Raw genomic sequence first — 20,899 nt, forward strand, 5'->3', positions numbered from 1 at the left:
GCAGGCGGCGGCGGGGGGTGCTTAGCGGGCGCCCGGCGGGGGGCCGCTCGGCATGGCCCGGGCCCTGCTGGTGCTGCTGCTGGCCTGCGCCTGGCTGTGCCCGCGGCCGGCGCGGTGCCCGGAGGCCCCGCACACCCCCGACTGGCGGATGACGCTCAAGACCATCCGCAACGGGGTGCATAAGATCGACGTGTACCTCAACGCGGCCCTCGACCTGCTGGGCGGCGAGGACGGGCTCTGCCAGTACAAGTGCAGCGACGGTGAGGCGGGCGGTGGGGGTTTGGGGAGGGCGACCCTTCCTCTCCCTCCTTCCCGCCGCTTCGGGGCTGTGAGGGTGAGGGCGGGCGGCGGCGCTCCCGCCCGTCCCGCTGAGGGGGCCTCCTGCGGGCGGCTTCCCTCAGAGGGGGGCCGGGCGGGCGGCGCGCCGGGAAGGGGGGGTTTCTCGCCCGGTCCTGGAGATCTTGGTGGCCCCCGGCTGGCCGAGGTAGCCCCCGGCTGGCTGAGGTGGCCCCCGGCTGGCTGGGCTGCGGTATTTGTTGAGTCAGGAGCTGGGCTCGGTGGTGGCGCCCTGACCGGGGGCAGCCTGACATTGCCTCTCCGTACCACAACACGCGCTTTTCAAACGCGGTTATTTGTTTGGGGGTTTTTTTATTTTTTTCTTTTTTCTTTTTTCTTATCCATGGCTTTTAATTGCGGCCTGGGTTCGTTTCCGGTAAGTGAAACGAGGTGAAGGGTCATTTTTCAAATTAACTCCACGCCCTTCCTTCACAGGCGATGCGGGACTCCCTGCCTCCCTGCTGGGGGGAGACGTGACCCTACAATCCCTACTAATTTAATTTGGTTCACGTTCCAGTTGTAGAAACAAAAGAGGTGCTTCGTTCCCCTTAATTAAAAGTAAAGCTAAAACAATCAGAGCGCCGCTGTTGCGTATCAAGCACAGAAGTAATAATGAACTTACCCTAAAGTACTCTGTTCTTTAATGTAATACATACTGCACACTTAACTGACACGTACATTTTAATAACTCAAGCTCTTTTTGTCTTTAACTTCGGAAGCTAACATTAACCCTTGCTCATGTGTCTTGTCCCTTTTTTAAAAAAAATACTTAGTACCCTGAAGCTCCGTAATAATTTATGATATTCAGGTGTCTGAATATATGCTGAGGTTAAAAATACAAGTGATACTCTCTTAAGCCCAACAAATGCCCTGGGGAGTCTTGACAGTACTGAAATTCTGTGCAAAAACTCTTATTTGAGGCATGATAAATATGATCAATTACTTTTTTCAGGATCAAAGCCCTTTCCTCGTTATGGATATAAACCTTCACCACCGAATGGTTGTGGATCCCCTTTATTTGGAGTTCAGGTAAGTATTTCCATTTGGGGGCTTCTTTATGTGTCTTTAATGCATCAGCTATCCTCAATGTTGGTGTGGTTTTTTTTCCCTCCCCCATTCTAAGGATGAGACAGCATCCGTGTGCAGTGCCCTTGCTTTTTATCAGCTTCACCACATGGAAAATGCTAGTATTACAAGCATAAACATTTTCATCATTGAAATAAAATATTGTAGGGATAACATAGAATGATGATGATTAATTTCTGATTTTGGGGTTTTTTTGTTTTTTTTTTTTTATGCACATATAAAAACACATGGAAAATGCTAGTATTATAAGCATAAACATTTTCGCCATTGAAAAAAATTATTGTAGGCATAACCTAGAATGATGATGATTAGTTTCTGATTTTGTTTTTTTTTTAATTTGTTCTCACAATCTTGAAAGTGTTGAATAGCACCAGCAGTAGCCCCGTGGGAGTGGAGAGCCTGGCTCTGGCTCTTGCTGTCCTTATTGACACTAACCCATTTTCCTTAAAATAAGAAAGAAAACATGGGTTAGATTATGTACTGGCTCTGGCTGGGACAGAGTTAACTTTCTTCACAGCAGACTGTGTGGTGCTGCTTTTGGGATTTTTAGCTAAAATGGAGTTAGCTTTCTTCACAGCAGACTGCGTGGTGCTGCTTTTGGGATTTTTAGCTAAAACTGTTGATGGTTTTGGCTGTTGCTGAAGGGCGATTGCACAGCTTTGGGACTTCCCCTCTTTTTTTCCCCACTCTGACCATCCGCCACCCCAGAGCATGGGCTGGGGCTGGGTAAGAGAGGACACAGTGGGGACAGCTGACCCGAATTGGCCAAAGGGATTTTCCATATTACAGAGTCACGCTTGAGTAGTGGAAGAAGGGAGGGGTGGTGGGGCAGTGTGTGTGTGTGTTTGGCTTCCGAGGTGGATGTTGCTCCAAGAGTGGCTGGGGATTAAACAGGCTTTATCTCCACCACAAGTTTTCTTGCTCTTGCTCTTCCTGTCCTCTCCTCCGTTCCGCGGAGAGGGGTGAGCAAACAACTCTGTGGGTGCTTGGCCACCGGTGGGGGTCAAACCACCACGGCTTGCTGGAGCTGAACAGCAAAATACAGAAATAAGCAAATGACAGCTGGATTGATTGCGTTAGTTTTTGATTTCTAACTGTTATAGTCTATTCATGTGCTATATCTTTCTTGCTGGAATACCAATGGAGGAGGGGGGGGATTTTCTTCACAGTTTGACATCGGCATCCCTTCGATGACAAAGTGCTGCAATCACCATGACAGATGCTACGATACTTGTGGCAATAAAAAAAATGATTGTGATGAGCAGTTTCAGTCCTGCCTCTCCAAAATTTGCAGAGATGTCCAGAAAACACTTGGAATCTCAGAGAGCGTCCAGGGTGAGTGTGAAAAAGCCTTTCTTTTTTTCAAGTTTAACTAGGCTTGGTAAAGAATATTTGTGCAGCGCAGTAATGCCACTATTTCATAAGCTGGTGCTATTGCTGAAAGATGCCTAGTTCTGTCCTTCTGTCGGGCAGCCCAGACACTTGTAGAGCAGAGAAATGACACAACGTAGAAGAAGAAGAAGTCATTGTGTTAGTGTTTAGTGTTAGAACTGGTGAATATTTGCTCAGTTCTTGTTGAGCTGCCGTTAAAGATAGCAACCTCTGCATAAATTTGGATGCAAAAAGTAAAGCAGCTCTTTCATCTTTCCAAGATTAAGTGTTGTTTCTAACACTGACAACATTCCACATGCAGTGAATTTTCTTGTTCCTCTTGATTGGCGTATGAAAAGTCTTTACTCACAACTTAAATGATTGTGTATTGGTTCAATCTTTCATTTGACAATTTATTTGCTATGCCCAGAGAAGACTGCTTCTTTCTCAAAATCATTCTCAGTTTGCCAGCGTAGTTTCTGTTAGTTTCATATTCCATTCAATGAGTACTTTTAACTGAACTCCTCTCTTTGCTTGCAGCTTGTGAATCAACTGTTCAGCTGTTGTTTGATGCCGTTATACATTTGGGATGCAAGCCATACCTGGATAGCCAGAGAGCTGCGTGCATGTGCCGTTACGAGGATAAGACAGATCTCTGAAAGAAGATACTGAGACCTCATGGTATAAAGTCAAAGACTCAGCTGGAATGAAGCAATATTTGGTTACAAAGCTTCACGCTTTTCAGACAGTAATGTATTAAACACTGATGTGAATATATGGGTTTGAAAGTTGCTATCATATTCTTCCAAGTGTAAAAAAGAGCCAAGTCTTCCTTCTCTTCCCCTTTATGCCAGAAGCTTGGAAACTGAAATTAGTTTCCTTTGGTGGATGTCTGCTCAGGGTATGCTATCAAAAAACACTAGTGCCATTATAAAGTTTAACTCCATGGTGGAGAAATCAGAGCCACAGAAGAGTTGTACTGAATTTTCAGATCATTTTTAATATAGGTCAAATTTTAGGTTTACTAGCAGCGGATACATCAGATAACGCACACAAAATGCTCTTTCCTATTGGATCTATTACAGCCTATTTAATAGCCTGTACTTTCATGCTGCTATTGGTACAGTTGCTTTCAGTTCTCTCTGATGTATCCTGTCCCATGGTTTTGTTTCAAAAAAAAAAAAAACCAACAAACAAAACCCCCTAACCCTTAGCAAGGGTATACGTCTGCACTGCATATTTCTACTTGATTCTGTATCAGCCTTACTTCTGCAGCACTTTTCAGATCAAATATGTTGATTCTTTTAAGGCTCAAACACTAAAATGAACAGTTTGCAACCGAAGGATATACTTTTGATTTGACAAAATGGTGGAATGTAGTTGCTATGTTATTTTTAAAATGAATCAAATGTTTATTTTTCAAATAAAACATTTTGTCTTGTGTATTATATGCATAGAAAGGATATATTGTTCAAAGAAGTTGATTTATATTTGTCTCATGGCACAACTTGGTTACTGTATTCATCTTTGCTTTCATATAGTCCATTCTGATGAAACGTAAAAGAAGGTTTTATTTAAATTTTTATTTCAAATGCCCTCTGTGAGGCTGACAGATATTTGAGCCTGTATTTCTCTCATCTGTTCCCATGACCTCTGTGAGGCTGAGAAACATCTGAGCCTGTACTTCAGTCATCTGTTCCCTCTCTGGCTTCTCTCGCTGAAGTCACCTGATGTCTGAATTATTTGGGGTTTGCTCTCTATACTGATCTTTCATTGCTGACCTCCAGTTGTCAGACCTTGGTTAACTTTTGCATTGGGTCCTCTATCATAAAGATTTTGATTTGCTCTCCTGGTGCCCTGATTCTGCCTTAGAAATCCACAGGAGGAGAGGACTGAAAATTAAAATATTGCATCTGTGAACAGGGAGTAGAAACCACGCTAAAAGCTTGAAATTTACCAGATTCATGCACTATAATGTGATTTCTTCTCTGGAAGTACTTTTATATGTTTGGTTTTTTTCTTTAACTGTTGTTTGTGGTATTTTTGTTTTGTTTTTCACTAGAGCTTACTGTACCTGACACTGAATGTAAGTGCCACAGAGAATAAAGGTTCTGCTAAAGTTCTTTGCCTGTGCTTCATTGTTTCTTCTCAGACTTGTTGAAGTGGCACCACAAGAGAGGTTTTACTGTAGAGTTTTAACAAAACCATGTTTGGAGAACTTCTGGTTCCTTTAAATTTATTTTCTGTCACAGAATGTAAAGAACTCTGAATTACTACTCTGGAATTCGATGGTTTGGACACTAAAAGTCTTTTAGCACTAAAGCAGGGAATGGGAATGGCATTGCTTGCTTAAAATAAAAGAAGTACCACAATGAGCCCAAAACATTATAATTCAACTAGATGGCGGTTGAGTTGCGTAGAAACAAGCTTATATTAGATGCTTAAATGAATGTAGGCAATTTTCACTGTTGGAAGGAGCTGGTTTTTGTTCCCTTCTGTATTGACCTATAATTATACCATGAAAGCCTTCCAGAGTTTCCTTCAAAACATTTCTAAAATTACAAAGAGCTTTAACGTTGCTAGATAGCACAACAACTGACATGGTGAGAGTTCTGCCTGCAAACCAGAGGAAGCATTTGACTTCCAGGGAGTCTTCACTGTGTAAGCTTTTCCTGTACAGTTACCCGCAAACCATACAAAATAACGTTTTACAAGCCACAGCCCCAAGGTGAAGGCTAGCTGTTACCCCCAGGATTAATCATACCATTTAACAACTTAGATATTTTGATGTACATGTAAAAAATGTAATGCTATATTTAGCAGCTCTTGGCATTTGACTCATTTACTGTGTGCTTTTCTGTAGTCAGTAATACTCTTTCAATATTGCAGTGAATTTTTACTTTTTTTTTTTTTTACAAGTAAAGTCTTAATACTCCCTCAGGCTATTTTGCTCTTCTGGGTGATCTGACTGACAGCAGTGTGTCCACAGTCAAACTCCCTTCTTTGAACTATAGTTCTGATGCATCCATAACGCTTTTTCCAAAAACACCCACTTACAGTGGGTGCAGAGTCACTGCAACAATCTGAAACTTTCAAAACATGTACGTGCGTGTATAACAAAAACCTTCACATATGAAAATGAGCTGGAAATGCACACCAGTCAAACGCTACCTGGGGCTTCAAAGATATGATCAAGTTCAGGTGGTGACTCATCTGAACACAGTGGCCGACTTGAGCATGCTGTTATGCTCCAGCAAAACAAAGCAGGGAAGATGTCTGATTGTTTTACCAGGATCTAAGCCAACTGTTGCTCTGAGGAACACAGCTGATACAAGTTCCAACTCTGCTGAACAGAAAACTGTTACAGAGTCCTAGCTTCAGGTTCTGCAGCTGCTGCTTCACGCAGGATTCTTGCAGCCAGCGGGTTTAGGGGCAGCTCTAGTGTGAGCTGAGGTCTGGGATTTGCAGTTTGCAAATAATGAGTCTGCTGGATAAGGGTCTAAATGTTTCATAGCAGAAGACACTAAACGTATTACGTTCTAACTAAAGTGTACACAAAGACAATTTAAACGACAGTTTTATCTTGATTTAGGTGCCTACTGGCAGTCGGAGGATAACAAGTCCAAACAAGGGGAAAACATGCAAAGGCAATCAGAAATACCCATAGCTCCTTCAACCAAAAGGGAGACATCTTATCTAAAAGATTTACTCATTCAAGAAGCCTGTGTAAAAACAGGCCAATCAGACCAGATACAAATACCTAAAATCCCACTCCTGCCTCCTTTTCTGCTTGTAGCAGCGATATCTAAGCGCGTATTCACACTTGAGTTTATCCTAGTGCCCACCTAGAAATAGGCCACATAGAAAATTCAGACCCATCCATGCTACAAATCTGCAAAGCTCTTCTACAGAAGGATTTTTTTTTTGTCACTGGCTTTGGTTTAGAAACTGTTGTTTCTTATGCAACCAATCAAATGAACAGTAAGTGCCATATAATGAAAAGGTTGGGAATATCAGAGTCATGAAATGGTTTAGGTTGGAAGGGAACTTAAAGATCATTGAGCTCCAACCCCCCTGCCCTGGGCAGGGACACCTCCCACCAGACCAGGTTGCTCCAAGCCCCATCCAGCCTGGCCTTGAACCCCTCCAGGGATGGGGCAGCCACAGCTTCTCTGGGCAACCTGTTCCAGTGTCTCACCACCCTCATAGTGATCAATTTCTTCCTGATATCCAATATAAATCTACCCTCTTCCAGTTTGAAGCCATTACCTCTCATCCTATCACTACATGCCCTAAAAAGTCTCTTTCCAGCTCTCCTGTAGGCCCACTTCAGATATTGGCAGGCTGCTACAAAGTCTCCCCAGAGTCTTCTCTTCTCCAGGCTGAACAACGCCAACCCTCTCTGCCTGAAAACAAATATTAACAAATATCCACATTTGCTAAAATACATTGGCACTTTCTTCTAATACCTTAGTGGTTTCGCAATTCTATGATCATCAAAGAGAACTGATCAAAGAACAGAGCGAAGGTGCAAAATTATCTGCATCCAGAGCTCTCAAGGGTTCATACATGGGTGTCCTAATGAAAATCCATATTGATTAACAGCTGTCTTACAGCAGAGGAGAGAGTGTGTGCCTTTAAAGGGGCTTCTAATGCAGATTTGAAAAAAATCTCAATTTAGTCAATGCAGCAGCTTCTCACCACATTAGGTGAGAACTCCGCACAAGGACATGGACCTGTTGAAGCGGGTCTGGAGGAGGGCCACAAAGGTGATCCAAGGACTGAAGCACCTCTCCTATGAAGATAGGCTAAAAGAACTGGGGTTGTTCAGCCTGGAGAAGAGAAGGCTCCAGGAAGACCTTAGAGCAGCCTCCCAAGATCTGAAGGGAGCTACAGGAGGGATGGGGAGGGACTCTTTGCCAGGGAGTTTAGTGATAGGTAATAGGATAGGCAATAGGATGAGGGGCAACAGCTTCCAAGTGGAAGAGGGTAGATTTAGATTAGATCTCAGGAAGAAATTGATCACTATGAGGGTGGTGAGACATTGGAACAGGTGGCCCAGAGAAGCTGTGGCTGCCCCATCCCTGGAGGGTTCAAGGCCAGGCTGGATGGGGCTTGGAGCAACCTGGTCTGGTGGGAGGTGTCCCTGCCCAGGGCAGGGGGGTTGGAGCTCAATGATCTTTAAGTTCCCTTCCAACCCTAACCATTCTATGATTCTGTATTTCAGGATGATGCTTTTGTGTGTGACAGAACGGTTAGCAAAACGCAGTCACTACAGCACCCATCGCGGTGATACCGGTAGCGCACGATCGCCTGGAGAAGTAACAGGGGAGGCTTTAACACATCACCCGGTGGAGTTTCCACCGAGGGCAGCCGGACCCCGCCATCTCCCGAGCTGAGGCACCCGCTGACCCCCCGGGAAGGCCCTACAGCCCCCGCCGCCAGCCGCCCCCCTTGCCCGGAGCCCGGCCGCCCCGGCCACAGGGACCCCGCGGCTCTTCCCCCGTCCTCTCCCGCCCCGTTTCTCACAGAGGAAAGGGTGGTAAAAGCTCTGCCCCCGAGGGGGTGGCCTGGGCCGGGCTGAGGAGGCGGGCCGGCTCCAGGAAGGCACAATTGGGAGCGGAGCAGGAGAAGAAGGAGCCGGTTTACCTCTCTCGGCGGTCATGGCAGGCTCGGAACAGCGGCGGGCGGCAGGTAGGTGGGCGGGCGGCAGGTAATGGCGGCCGCCCCCCCGGCTGAGGGGCGTCGGTTGGTCGTCGCTCTCCGACCGTTAAACGGTCGCCGGCGGTCCCCGGGCCGCCCACCGCGCTCTGGCGACCGGGCTTTCGACCGATCGCCCCCCGCGGGGGAAAAACGGGGTGTCTTTGCAGGGGTTCCCCCTCAGCTGAGCCGCGGCGGAGGCTGGAGGAGCGCTGCCCGGAGGTGGGCAGCGCGGCCTTTGCTTCCCTTCCGAGAAGGAAGGGGAGCGGGCAGAGGCGGCCGAGAGGGGAGAAGGACGGCGGGGAGGCGGCGGCCAACAAGGAAGTCGGTTCCCCTCACTGAGGGGAACGTCCCCCCCGCCATCGCTGCGGGAGGGGAGCGGCGGGGAGCCCGGCCCGGCCTGCGGGGGGGGCAAGGAAACGGGGCGGCTTTGTCAACACAGAAGAAAAAATTCATCAAAAAGAGGGGAAAATGCCATGGCCAGCCGGGGTTCAGGTGCCCAGGAGGGGGTTCAGGTGCCCAGGAGGGAGGGTGATGTGTAGCCTGAGGACAAGAAAGGAGAGAAGCAGCAAACACCTGTGTGGGTTTGGTTCCCGAGGATGTTCTTTGGCTGACATAGTGTTTATTTGTTTTGTTTCTTTTTTGGTGTTTTTGGGGGTTTTTTTCGGTTTTTTTGGTACTATTTGGTTACTTGCACTTTCTAAATGCCGTGCCCTTTGACTCAAACAATAAACCTGTTGATATCGAAAGGGCAACTAAACTGATTAAGGGATTGGAACATCTCCCTGATGAGGAAAGGCTGAGAGAGCTGGGGCTCTTCAGCCTGGAGAAGAGAAGGCTGAAGGGAGACCTTATTAATGCTGACAAGTATCTCAAGGGTGGGTTGAAGGATGATGGAGCTGGACTCTTTTCAGTGGTTCCCAGTGACAGGACGAGGGGCAACGGGCACAAGCTGGAACATGGGAAGTTCCACTCCAATCTGAGGAAGAACTTCTTTGGGGTGAGGGTGGCAGAGCCCTGGAAGAGGCTGCCCAGGGAGGGTGTGGAGTCCCCTTCTCTGGAGATCTTCAAGCCCCACCTGGATGATCCTGAGGGATGTGCTCTGGGCAACCCTGCTTTGGCAGGGGAGTTGGACTGGAGGATCTCTAGAAGGTTCCTTTCAACTCCGACAATTCCGTGATTCCACGATTCAATAAAATGTAGTCAAGGCTGTGGGCTATCAGATCTGGCTGTTATCAGGCCACTGCATGCCTGAACTTTGATTCCCTTGCGACGATCCACCTTCAAAAGATTTAAAACAAGTAAGTAGCCCCGTGGAGGGCAATCGATTTTTAGTTTAAGGAGAGTTACTTGAATGCAGCTGCAACATGACAGTGGCAAGGGAAAGCTAAAGACTAGGAACTGGCTAAATAGGATTAAAAAAACCAGGAAAACCATCTTTCCGTAGTTTCCTTTGGCCCAGGAATTCTGTTCTACCAGTGTCTACATGACACCATTTGCTGTCTAAAAGCTTGTTGACAATCACATTTTTATGGTCTGTTGTTTTCTTCGGGGGTGGATTACCCCCCCTTAAATTGAGGCAAAAGCATCAGCCAGATCTCAAGCGAAAACACAGTGTGAATTTAAGCATACAGATGCAGTCTTAAAGATCCCTGGCTTCATATTATCAGTAAAGCCACAGGAATGGGTATTGTTGCTATCTATGCTCGTTTTTCAGCACTTCTGTCATGAATGTGACCTATGTGTGACGTTTCAAGCAAACTGAAATAGCTTTTTTTTGTGCATGCAGGTTACTAGAGATAACTGTTAGACTTGACACCTGAAAGCACATCAGTATTTGCCAGTGGGAAATTTACATCTTAAGAGCTTGGAAGCATCAATTGTCACTAAGGCGGCTTCCTTTCAGCCACCCTTTCCTGTGTTACATTGTTCAACATAAAAGCTTCTGAAGCCTAGTCTAGATTTCTGCAAGTTTATTCTAATGTCTTTATGAACTTTGCTCTTCGATCCATACATAGCTATGTTAGATTATTTTGCCAAAGGCTTTAATCAGACGTGAAAACCGCATGTGAAAAGGCAGTATTGTATATACGGAATAGTTTGTAAAACAGATGTATAAATGACCCGTCCTCTCTGTTTAATTGCAGGCAATGTCGAGTTGGATAGCCGACCTATATTAACCGCCCCAGGTACAGTATAGCACAAAGTTTCATAATGTGGTAGTTACTCTCCACCGGTAGTAGGAGCTGTGACTTTATAGCCCATTGAGGTGTTTAAGCAAAAGGAATAAATACTTTTGCCTAACCATCTGCAAGTCTTTAGGCCTGTGGGCTCCCAAGACGTGCATGTTCCCACAATGCTACCTTTATGTGCAGTCTGTTGCTGGAGATACTTATGCCTATGTAGTTTAGCTGAAAGAAAGGTATATAACTTACATCTTTTCAGTTGCCATTAACTATATACATACTGTTACACTACCTGCTATGACTCCTGCTGCATCCAGCCTCAAAGAGACGGCTCAGCTTTGCATTAGCAGCATTACTGAAATAAAAGAAACACCAGTTTATTTTTGGATTATGTATGATTGTAACTACTGAGTTAGAGACCCTGTTTCAATAAATGTGGCCAGCTATTCGTTATCTAAAATCATGAATATGTCTGTATTGATACAGATACATAGGCAGCTACAAAACATGCATATCTTGACCACCTAAAACGCAGACTCTTGCAGTCAGAACTTTTAAGAACTGCCTCCAAAGACTGTGGGTGCAGACAAATGCTAAAGAAGGTGTTTAACTGCATGCCTAATTACCTGATGTGTGAATGAGCTTCTGGTTCACATTAACAGCTAAACTTCAAGGCTGGATGCAAAAGTTCAAATTGCTTCTTTTTAATGAATGATTTAGTGACCAAATCATTTTTTGATCTCTCTAACAGATGGAAATCAGAACATCACAGAAGTGGATGCACTTGATATAAGGTAAAGTTCTGATGGCAGTGACAGAGACGGCTCGTGGCAGTGGGGTCAATGCAGGGTTTTCTGATTTTTGTTAAGAATGTGACTGGATAATTCAGCTCAACTCCACCCACACCCTGTTTCAATAAATGCGGCCAGCTATTCGTTATGTAAAATCATGATCTCTGAATATGTCTGTATTGATACAGATACATAGGCAGCTACAAAACATGCATATCTTGACCACCTAAAACGCAGACTCTTGCAGTCAGAACTTTTAAGAACTGCCTCCAAAGACTGTGGGTGCAGACAAATGCTAAAGAAGGTGTTTAACTGCATGCCTAATTACCTGATGTGTGAATGAGCTTCTGGTTCACATTAACAGCTAAACTTCAAGGCTGGATGCAAAAGTTCAAATTGCTTCTTTTTAATGAATGATTTAGTGACCAAATCATTTTTTGATCTCTCTAACAGATGGAAATCAGAACATCACAGAAGTGGATGCACTTGATATAAGGTAAAGTTCTGATGGCAGTGACAGAGACGGCTCGTGGCAGTGGGGTCAATGCAGGGTTTTCTGATTTTTGTTAAGAATGTGACTGGATAATTCAGCTCAACTCCACCCACTTAGAGAACACATCTCTAGTTTTAGCTACAGCACGTGTAGAACCACCCTTCTTACGATGAAGGCATGCAGAAGGGACTCTTAGGAGTGGACTCCTTTTACGTTGGGCAATGTGAAAAGACTGTGGCAAAAATACCACCACAATCTAAGGAACATTTGAGCAGACTAAGTGATAGGGTGTTGCACAGGAATATGTTCCTCTAGAAGAAGGGTAAAAGGGCCACGGGATAGTGATTCCATGAATTTTTCCTGTTCCACCTTAAAACATCATCTAGCCCTGGAGAGGGCAAAGTACCTGCCTGATCACTTCCTTGGCCTCACCCACTCAGTGAATACAGCTGAGCAGAGGAAGAACTATTTAGGGAACCATGTTTTAATGATCATTCCCAGGACCTAGGGGCCTAGCTGTCCAAAATCCCTACTAGCCCTACATCTAGCTGAATCCCAAGGAAGATAAATTGCCAAAATCCAACTCAAGGCTGGATGCAAAAGTTCACATTGTTTCTTTTTATTGAATGATTTAGTGACCAAATCATTTTTTGATCTCTCTAACAGATGGAAATCAGAACATCACAGAAGTGGATGCACTTGATATAAGGTAAAGTTCTGATGGCAGTGACAGAGACGGCTCGTGGCAGTGGGGTCAATGCAGGGTTTTCTGATTTTTGTTAAGAATGTGACTGGATAATTCAGCTCAACTCCACCCACTTAGAGAACACATCTCTAGTTTTAGCTACAGCACGTGTAGAACCACCCTTCTTACGATGAAGGCATGCAGAAGGGACTCTTAGGAGTGGACTCCTTTTACGTTGGGCAATGTGAAAAGACTGTGGCAAAAATACCACCACAATCTAAGGAACATTTGAGCAGACTAAGTGATAGGGTGTTGCACAGGAATATGTTCCTCTAGAAGAAGGGTAAAAGGGCCACGGGATAGTGATTCCATGAATTTTTCCTGTTCCACCTTAAAACATCATCTAGCCCTGGAGAGGGCAAAGTACCTGCCTGATCACTTCCTTGGCCTCACCCACTCAGTGAATACAGCTGAGCAGAGGAAGAACTATTTAGGGAACCATGTTTTAATGATCATTCCCAGGACCTAGGGGCCTAGCTGTCCAAAATCCCTACTAGCCCTACATCTAGCTGAATCCCAAGGAAGATAAATTGCCAAAATCCAAATAAACTCTGGTACACATTAACATTTATCAAGAATGTTTTCCGTCTCTGGCAACAGGCAATCACTCGACCCTGCAGTGCAATACAAAATGAACCATCAAAGAAGGGGAGTTGCATTAATCTTCAATCACGAGCACTTCAATTGGCGTTTGAAGCTGGGATTCAGACGTGGGACTGCTGCAGACAGAGACAATCTGAGCCGCACGTAAGAAACTTGGTTTGTCAAGCTTAAAAAGCTAAACTTCAGGAATCATGGTCAAATAAGCAGTAACCTAAGTCTTACATTTAAGTATAGAACCAAAGGTTTTGCAGACATCAGCACCTATGCAACCTTGGCAAAGAAAGCCATAATAAAAAAACCTGTGAGTCACAGAAACTGCTGGCACAAGTCCTATCATTTCAGTGTGTCCAGACCTCTCTTAGAACAAACTCTGTGAAGTAACATTAGATATTACACCTCAATTTGATGCTAGTTTGAGTTCAAGATCAAGTTTAGTAGGTTTTTTTCATAAATAATGCATAAACATGAATATTCATTCTCTCACAGGGAAAGCAACTGAGTTGATAGCAACTGATGTGTAATTTGAGCAAGATTTTTACTGATACTGATGTGTTTTCACAATAGTTTGACAGGCCTTGGATTTGAAGTCAGAGTTTTTGAAGATCTGCCAGCAGAAGAAGTGCTGCAGACAATTCATGAAGGTAGGAGACTGTACGTTGGTTGTGTCTAACTATTTGTAGCAGAATTTCCAGATATATTTCCTTCCATTCTCTCTGTTTTTCTAACTTAAACTAATATTTGTAAGGTAGTTGTTTATCATGAGAAGGACTTAGGGGTTAGACTTCAGAGAATTTTATTGCAATGTAAGTGAAGCTTCTGTGGAGAGAACTAATGAAGGTGTTAAAAGATGAAAGGAAGTACCTGCAGGTGGGAGGAGTTAGTAACATTTTTTTTACTTGAAGTGGCCCTTATCTTCAGCCATGTTGATCCTTGCACCTTCACATCTCTGCAGTGTTACACAATCTGAAAACAGGGTTCGTTTGACAAAGGACTGATCGGAGATTAAATTATATGATAGAAATGTACAATGTTTGTTAAACCTGAAGATCACTGTGTAGTCGTTTAAACACCACTTGACTATTTCAGCCTCTAAGGATGACCACAGCGATGCCGACTGCTTTATTTGTGTCTTCCTGAGTCATGGTGAGGACGATCACATTTATGCTTTTGATGGCCAAATCAAAATTGAGACAATCACAGACATGTTCAGAGGAGACAAGTGTCAGAGTCTGGTAGGCAAACCGAAGATTTTTATCATTCAGGTAAGGTGTCTGTTTCTGAATTCGGTGGAGTTAGCGCTGACCTATGTCTTCTTGTAATACAGAAGTCCGTTTTCCTGATACAGTCTTTCCACAAGGGAAAGCTTTTGCACCTCTAGGGAAGAAGGTTTGGAAAACTGTTCCTTAAAGGCATTCAAGACAATGATTCTAATTTTTTCTAATAAGAAGTAATTTTATGAAGAGCAACCCAAATTAAGCCCATGTTGGATTGGCTGTTGGTGTGTATTAGTTTTCCTGAAACAGTCTTTCCACAAGGGAAAGTTTTTGCACCTTTAGGAAAGAAGGTTTGGAAAACTGTTCCTTAAAGGCATTCAACACAATGATTCTATTTTTTTTTTTTAAAAAAACCAACCATTTATGTACACAAGTATTAATATTATGATTTTAGCTGTATTTAATAAGAAGTAATTTTATGAAGAGCAACCCAAATTAAGCCCATGTTGGATTGGCTGTTGGTGTGTATTTAATGGCAGAGAAGACAGCACCATTTCTTTTTTTTTGAGAAGGTTGGGTACGAACTCAGCTCAGTTGCTGCTGTTCAGTCCTCACAGCCCTGGGTGAGGCTGAAGAAGGGTATAAAAACTCCTAACCTTCACTGTTACCTTCCAGGCAAGTCCCTTTACTTGATCCTTACAGAAGCTGGTTTTTGTGGGTTTTATGTTTGGTGGTGATGTTTTTTCTGGTTTTCTTTATGGTTTTATTTTGTTTCTTTTCTGTCCATAACCAATACTTGGCATCTCTGCAGAATTTCAAGTATCAATTTATGGGTTTACTGTCTCAGAAATACTGCTTGTGCCAAGTGGTCAAGTAAAGCCACGTAAGGGCATGTAACCTCCTGTTTCACTCCTTGGTTCACAGGATAATGCAGGTTGGAAGGGACCTCAGGAGATCTCTGGCCCAGGCTCCTGTTCAAAGCAGAGTCAGTTACAGAGTCACACCAGGTTATGCAGGGCTTTATCCGTTCTTTCTCCAGATTACAATTAGCAAACTCAAATAAGAACCTATAATTGTAGTATTTCATAGAGCGATTCTAAGAATTACCTTTTTTTTCAAATGAAAGCTTCCTTAGGCACAAGGCTGCTGCAAGAATCAGCACATTGTTAATTCATCTTTCATTAGGATTCATTTAGCTTTGGTTGTTTTTAAACAGGTGCAAAAGATGGAAAAATATTTACATATTTCAATTTTAATTCAGTTTGGAGGAGATGGCTCAGGGGAATGTTATCGATGTTAGAAACGCCTGGTGGGAGGGCGAAAGAAGAAGGAACTAGACTCTTTTCAGTGGTGCCCAGTGACAGGAGAAGAGGCAGCTGGCACAAATTAAAACACAGGAAATTCTATCTCAACAAAGGGAAGGCCTTCAGCAGATTATAATTGTAGTATTTTATAGAGAGATTCTAAGAATTACCTTTTTTTTTTTTTAGATCCTTACAGAAGCTGGTTTTTGTGGGTTTTATGTTTGGTGGTGATGTTTTTTCTGGTTTTCTTTATGGTTTTATTTTGTTTCTTTTCTGTCCATAACCAATACTTGGCATCTCTGCAGAATTTCAAGTATCAATTTATGGGTTTACTGTCTCAGAAATACTGCTTGTGCCAAGTGGTCAAGTAAAGCCACGTAAGGGCATGTAACCTCCTGTTTCACTCCTTGGTTCACAGGATAATGCAGGTTGGAAGGGACCTCAGGAGATCTCTGGCCCAGGCTCCTGTTCAAAGCAGAGTCAGTTACAGAGTCACACCAGGTTATGCAGGGCTTTATCCGTTCTTTCTCCAGATTACAATTAGCAAACTCAAATAAGAACCTATAATTGTAGTATTTCATAGAGCGATTCTAAGAATTACCTTTTTTTTCAAATGAAAGCTTCCTTAGGCACAAGGCTGCTGCAAGAATCAGCACATTGTTAATTCATCTTTCATTAGGATTCATTTAGCTTTGGTTGTTTTTAAACAGGTGCCAAAGATGGAAAAATATTTACATATTTCAATTTTAATTCAGTTTGGAGGAGATGGCTCAGGGGAATGCTATCGATGTTAGAAACGCCTGGTGGGAGGGCGAAAGAAGAAGGAACTAGACTCTTTTCAGTGGTGCCCAGTGACAGGAGAAGAGGCAGCTGGCACAAATTAAAACACAGGAAATTCCATCTCAACAAAGGGAAGCACTTTTTTGCTGTGAGGGTGGTCAAACACTGGAAGAGGTCATCCAGAGAGGCTGTGGAGTCTCCATCTATGAAGATACTTGAAAGCTGACTGGACATAGTCCTGAGCCACCTGCTCTAGCTAACCCTGTTTGAGCCAGTGGGGTTGGACGAGATGATCTCAAGAGGTGCCTTCCAATCTCAGCAATTCTGTGATATCTCAGAGCTGTCACTGGACTTCATCACCAATATTTTAGTTGATAGAGAAGCACATGGGTCTTTCTGCATGCAGACTCGTAATGTACAACACCCACTGAACAGAAGTCCCCTCGGGTTAGGGTCAGAAGTATCGTAGGTGAGCCTGGCAGGGGTGAAAGCATAACAATACCTCTCACCCACAGGCATGTCGTGGTGATAAACATGATGATCCAGTTATTGCTCAGGATTCAACAGACACTAGCGATGGATCCATTGTCAATGAGACTGAAGTGGACGCAGCTGCTGTCTATACCCTCCCTGCTGGTGCAGACTTTATCATGTGCTACTCTGTGGCACAAGGTGAGTTCCTAGTATTTTACACCTCATCTCTAATGCTTCGCTGTTAGAGGTTGAACACTTCTTCATTTGGCAGCCAAAGTAAGAAGCACGGTTCCAGATCATCCGTTTTGCATGTCTCATAAGTGACATCTTGTCTAGGAGAGAGCTTCACGTGTTAAGGAAAAAGTGAAAATAAGCTATCAAGGTTGCAGTTAATTTGCCAAGCAGAAGCATTCTCATCATAATCTTGCTGCTGAGCTGTCTGCTGACAGCAAGCATTCCCATCTTTTCCAGGACTGTAGGATTCTGGTGGCTTATAAACTTGCTTGCACTACGTGGCTGTCCTCTCTAGTCCTCTGTGTTTCTTGTCCTCAGTCCCACCTTCTCTCTTCCAACGTGCAGACACAGTCCTTTAAGCTACCGCTCCCTGAAGCACATTCCTCTTGGCTGAGCACTCTAAGCGACCTCAAAGCCATCTCCCATCTATAATGAAATCACATAATTGGCAAAGTAAGATTTACACCCATTAGTAATCCCTTATGGATGCAGCTGGCGAGCAGTAACTCTCATGGATATTTTTCAAGTGGCATCACTACTTACCTTCGGATATAATTTTATGTTCCTGTTCTACAATAGGTTACTTTTCTCATCGTAACACTGTAGACGGCTCCTGGTACATTCAAGATTTGTGTGAGGTGCTTAGGAAGCACAGCTGTTCCCTGGAGTTCACAGAAATTCTTACTCTCGTTAACAGGAAAGTATCTTGTCGCAGAGTGGATATGTGCCGTGACATTAATGCTATAGGAAAAAAACAGATTCCCTGTTTTGCTTCAATGTTAACTAAAAAATTGTATTTTCACCCAAAATCTAAGTAGATTGGTGCTTAACAATGAGAACACTCACTGCAGAGGTCAAAAACACACCACGTTAGTCCAGGAGACTAATATTCTACAAGACTGTCTGCAAAAACACTGGGATAAAACATGATACTTTGTATACATAATAGTTGCTAAAATCTTACAGCATTTTAAATCTAGTACGACAGCTCTGTTCATCTCAGGGAATTTGGGAAAAGCTGATTGGTGCAAAACTGTTAAGAGGTGCTCAAATTTCACTGAAACCAGTACTCTAGATTAGTATATTTTCTTAAAACTTTTTTACTTGATTGCTAACTATTGCATATTTTACTATCTCCAAAACATTTCAAATGTTGTATTAGATTAGCTTTTCTGGCTCCAAGAGCACAGTTTACAGGACATCTTTTGATGTCTGTGGACAGCAGTATCCCTTACCTTCCAATTTCTGTCAATTTATAGCTTGTTAGACATTTTTTCTTTTCTCTCAACACTAAAAAGGAACTATTAATTCCTTGAGTACAACTGTAGCATTAATATAGATAAAGGGCTTCCTTATGCTTGCACGTCATTTGCAGTTAGGGTGCAATTAAAGCTTGGTGGTGCTTTGCATCCTCAGGAGAAAAGCAAGCGGTGGTGAAAGGAGACCAGGAACAGCTTGCTTGGCGTGGCTTTGGGTCAGTCACCTCCTACACATCTCTGAAGCAAATCATTGCAAGGTTCCAGCTTCACTTACAGCTGCTGGACCTCTCTAGGCAGCTCTGTGCACTGGTTTGGGTACAACATATCAGACCTTCGTACTTCAGGCCTTGGTGTTGGATCAGCCTCTTCCTGAACTCTGGGGGACAGTGGAGAACTCAAGCTGAGAAAAGTGCCTTAATCCACTTTCCTGGGGATAAAAGAATCGGTTTACTGGCTCTGCTTTGGTTAAGTCTTTCCATGTATTATGTTGTGAATCACAGATGTTAAATCTTACTATGGCTACTTTTTTAAGGTTTTTATAAATCATGAATGGATGCATTTGAATGTTTTGATAAATTCTTTCAATAAAATGCAACACCAAAACATAAATGATTTTATGTTGAGTTGGGTATATCTTCCTCTTCCAGCAATATTTACTAAAAAAGCTTCCTTGTAATGCAAGTTTAACCTCCATCCATGGTGTTACATCAAAGCACAGAGCTAAGGCAAGAAAACGAGGAATTTCAGGAAAAACAAAATCCTTAATACTCAATGCAGAAAATGGTTCTATCAGCAGCCTTTGTTCTATAAAATATGCCCATCATTTTAGCAGCAAGCAGAACGACCTCAGTTTTGCTAATGAGATTTGACAACTATCTTGAAGAACTTTGCTTCAGCAGCTTCTTTATAGCATTTAAGAAAACAAACCCGAACCATCAAATGACCAAATCATTTTTGAAGATATTTATTGCAACTTTCAAAACGATAGTGGTCAAAAGAATCCAGTTCCTGACGAGTAACTAAATGTTTGTATCACCTCTAAAAGGGCAATTCCAATATATACAAAACCAAAGTCAGTCCTTGTCCCTGATCTCCTGGATGGGAAGCCTCAGGTGCAGAGGGTGGCGCAGGCGCCTCAGGGATTCTTCTGCCTGCCAGGGCAAGAAAGAGTGAGAGTTCATCCTTCTGCAGCCTCTGTTTGCTCCTCCTCTCTCACACATCCCCTGTCTTTCCTTTCTCAGAAGGCTTTGGTCTTACACAACAAACCAAACTAATCAAATGGGAGATTTCCTGCCCATCTCCAGACCTGCTCAGCCCACCGGAGAGAAGCATGTGCCCTGCCCACCCACCCACACCCCAAAGTATTAGCTTCCTGAAATCACAATTACAGAATTCAATTCAATTTTCTTTAATGAGACATGGAACACAGGCCTGGGGAGATGGAACGGGGCAGTAAGAATTGAGGGGTGGGATCCACTACGTTTTTTTTCATGAAGGTGACAAAGTTTCTCCCAGGCACGCACCTCACCGCCTTTTACAGAACAGGGGTGACTGGATGGAAATCTAAGCCTTTTGCCTGAGGAATAGGATGAAGATGTCAAATGCTGAACTCTGCAAGAGTCTCCTTCCGAGGGAAGGAGAGGATTGTGTTACCCCAGCAGCACAACAAGCTCACTGTCTCCAAAGCAATATACCCTTCTGCTGAAATGGCCAAACCCACAACACATTCCAGTATGCAAAAATGGACAGGTAGGGCTGATAAACTGACTTGTTTGTTTTAAATTACATTCACGAAGGTCTCCCTTTCTGACGACTCACTGAAGTAGTTTATACCTCACTGCAAAGACCGCGTGGTTATTTAAACAGCTCAAACTGGCTGATAAGCACTAAATACGCTGTTTTGAACGTATGGAACAAACCTTGAGGTCAGTTTTCTGTTAGCTGAGAGGTTACTGAAAACGTCTTAACCCAGAAGTGACTTCATTATTTAAGGCCTGTATTTACCTCTGCCAGGTCTTCTTTGAGCTTGTTATATCGTTCCACATTAAAATGCTGTTTTTTGGATTTCCGATAGAAGTAGTGGAGGAACTGCCTGTCTTTGGCGTCGGGGTAAATGTAGTCCTGGTGAAGAAAGCAGGGCACATATTTGGGGTGAGCAAGAAGACTGAGCAGAGGTCAGATGATTATCTGCACAAATGAGTTTTCAATAGAAATTCAGCCTGTTTCAGGAAAATGTATCTAGTTCAACACACACATATGTTCTGTTAAGAGGCCACGTATGAAGTTGTGCCCTTATAAGTTATATAGGGCCTTTTAGACACAG

General features: G+C 43.6%; 3 protein-coding genes and 1 long non-coding RNA gene across 6 annotated transcripts in view; 2 read left to right on the forward strand and 2 right to left on the reverse strand.

The window, feature by feature from the left end:
* LOC106895922 overlaps positions 1 to 8,912 on the reverse strand; it is a 16,144-nt gene extending 7,232 nt beyond the window's left edge. Inside the window, exon 1 of the long non-coding RNA XR_001413546.1 lies at positions 8,443 to 8,912. This is a non-coding gene — a long non-coding RNA (uncharacterized LOC106895922). The remainder of the gene's footprint in view (positions 1 to 8,442) is intronic.
* PLA2G12A (phospholipase A2 group XIIA) lies at positions 17 to 4,916 on the forward strand. Its single transcript, XM_014955591.1, has 4 exons — positions 17 to 260; positions 1,289 to 1,365; positions 2,592 to 2,757; positions 3,334 to 4,916. The coding sequence occupies exons 1-4, from the start codon at positions 53 to 55 to the stop codon at positions 3,450 to 3,452; spliced, it is 570 nt and encodes a 189-aa protein (XP_014811077.1). The 5' UTR covers positions 17 to 52; the 3' UTR covers positions 3,453 to 4,916.
* On the forward strand, positions 8,357 to 19,193 carry CASP6 (caspase 6). 3 transcript variants are annotated; one of them, XM_014955589.1, is made up of 9 exons: positions 8,357 to 8,487; positions 10,641 to 10,682; positions 11,431 to 11,473; positions 13,309 to 13,455; positions 13,876 to 13,952; positions 14,398 to 14,573; positions 17,125 to 17,281; positions 17,897 to 18,014; positions 18,734 to 19,093. In XM_014955589.1, exons 1-9 carry the CDS (start codon positions 8,457 to 8,459, stop codon positions 18,867 to 18,869), a joined length of 927 nt encoding a protein of 308 aa, XP_014811075.1. In that variant the 5' UTR covers positions 8,357 to 8,456; the 3' UTR covers positions 18,870 to 19,093. The 3 variants fall into 3 exon arrangements, with proteins under 3 accessions (XP_014811075.1, XP_014811074.1, XP_014811076.1); XM_014955588.1 differs by lacking the exon at positions 17,897 to 18,014 and having other exon boundaries at positions 8,364 to 8,487; positions 18,734 to 19,193; XM_014955590.1 differs by having other exon boundaries at positions 8,371 to 8,487; positions 17,897 to 18,876.
* Positions 19,194 to 19,534: 341 nt separating this feature from the next.
* CCDC109B (coiled-coil domain containing 109B) overlaps positions 19,535 to 20,899 on the reverse strand; it is a 64,441-nt gene continuing 63,076 nt past the window's right edge. The window contains exons 7-8 of the mRNA XM_014955593.1: positions 20,581 to 20,697; positions 19,535 to 19,727 (exon numbers count right to left, since the gene is read on the reverse strand). Coding sequence (XP_014811079.1) covers positions 19,650 to 19,727; positions 20,581 to 20,697 — 195 coding nt within the window. The 3' untranslated portion in view covers positions 19,535 to 19,649. The remainder of the gene's footprint in view (positions 19,728 to 20,580; positions 20,698 to 20,899) is intronic.

This window comes from Calidris pugnax, unplaced genomic scaffold (assembly GCF_001431845.1).
Source record: "Calidris pugnax isolate Ruff unplaced genomic scaffold, ASM143184v1 scaffold271, whole genome shotgun sequence".
NCBI classification, from domain to species: domain Eukaryota; kingdom Metazoa; phylum Chordata; class Aves; order Charadriiformes; family Scolopacidae; genus Calidris; species Calidris pugnax.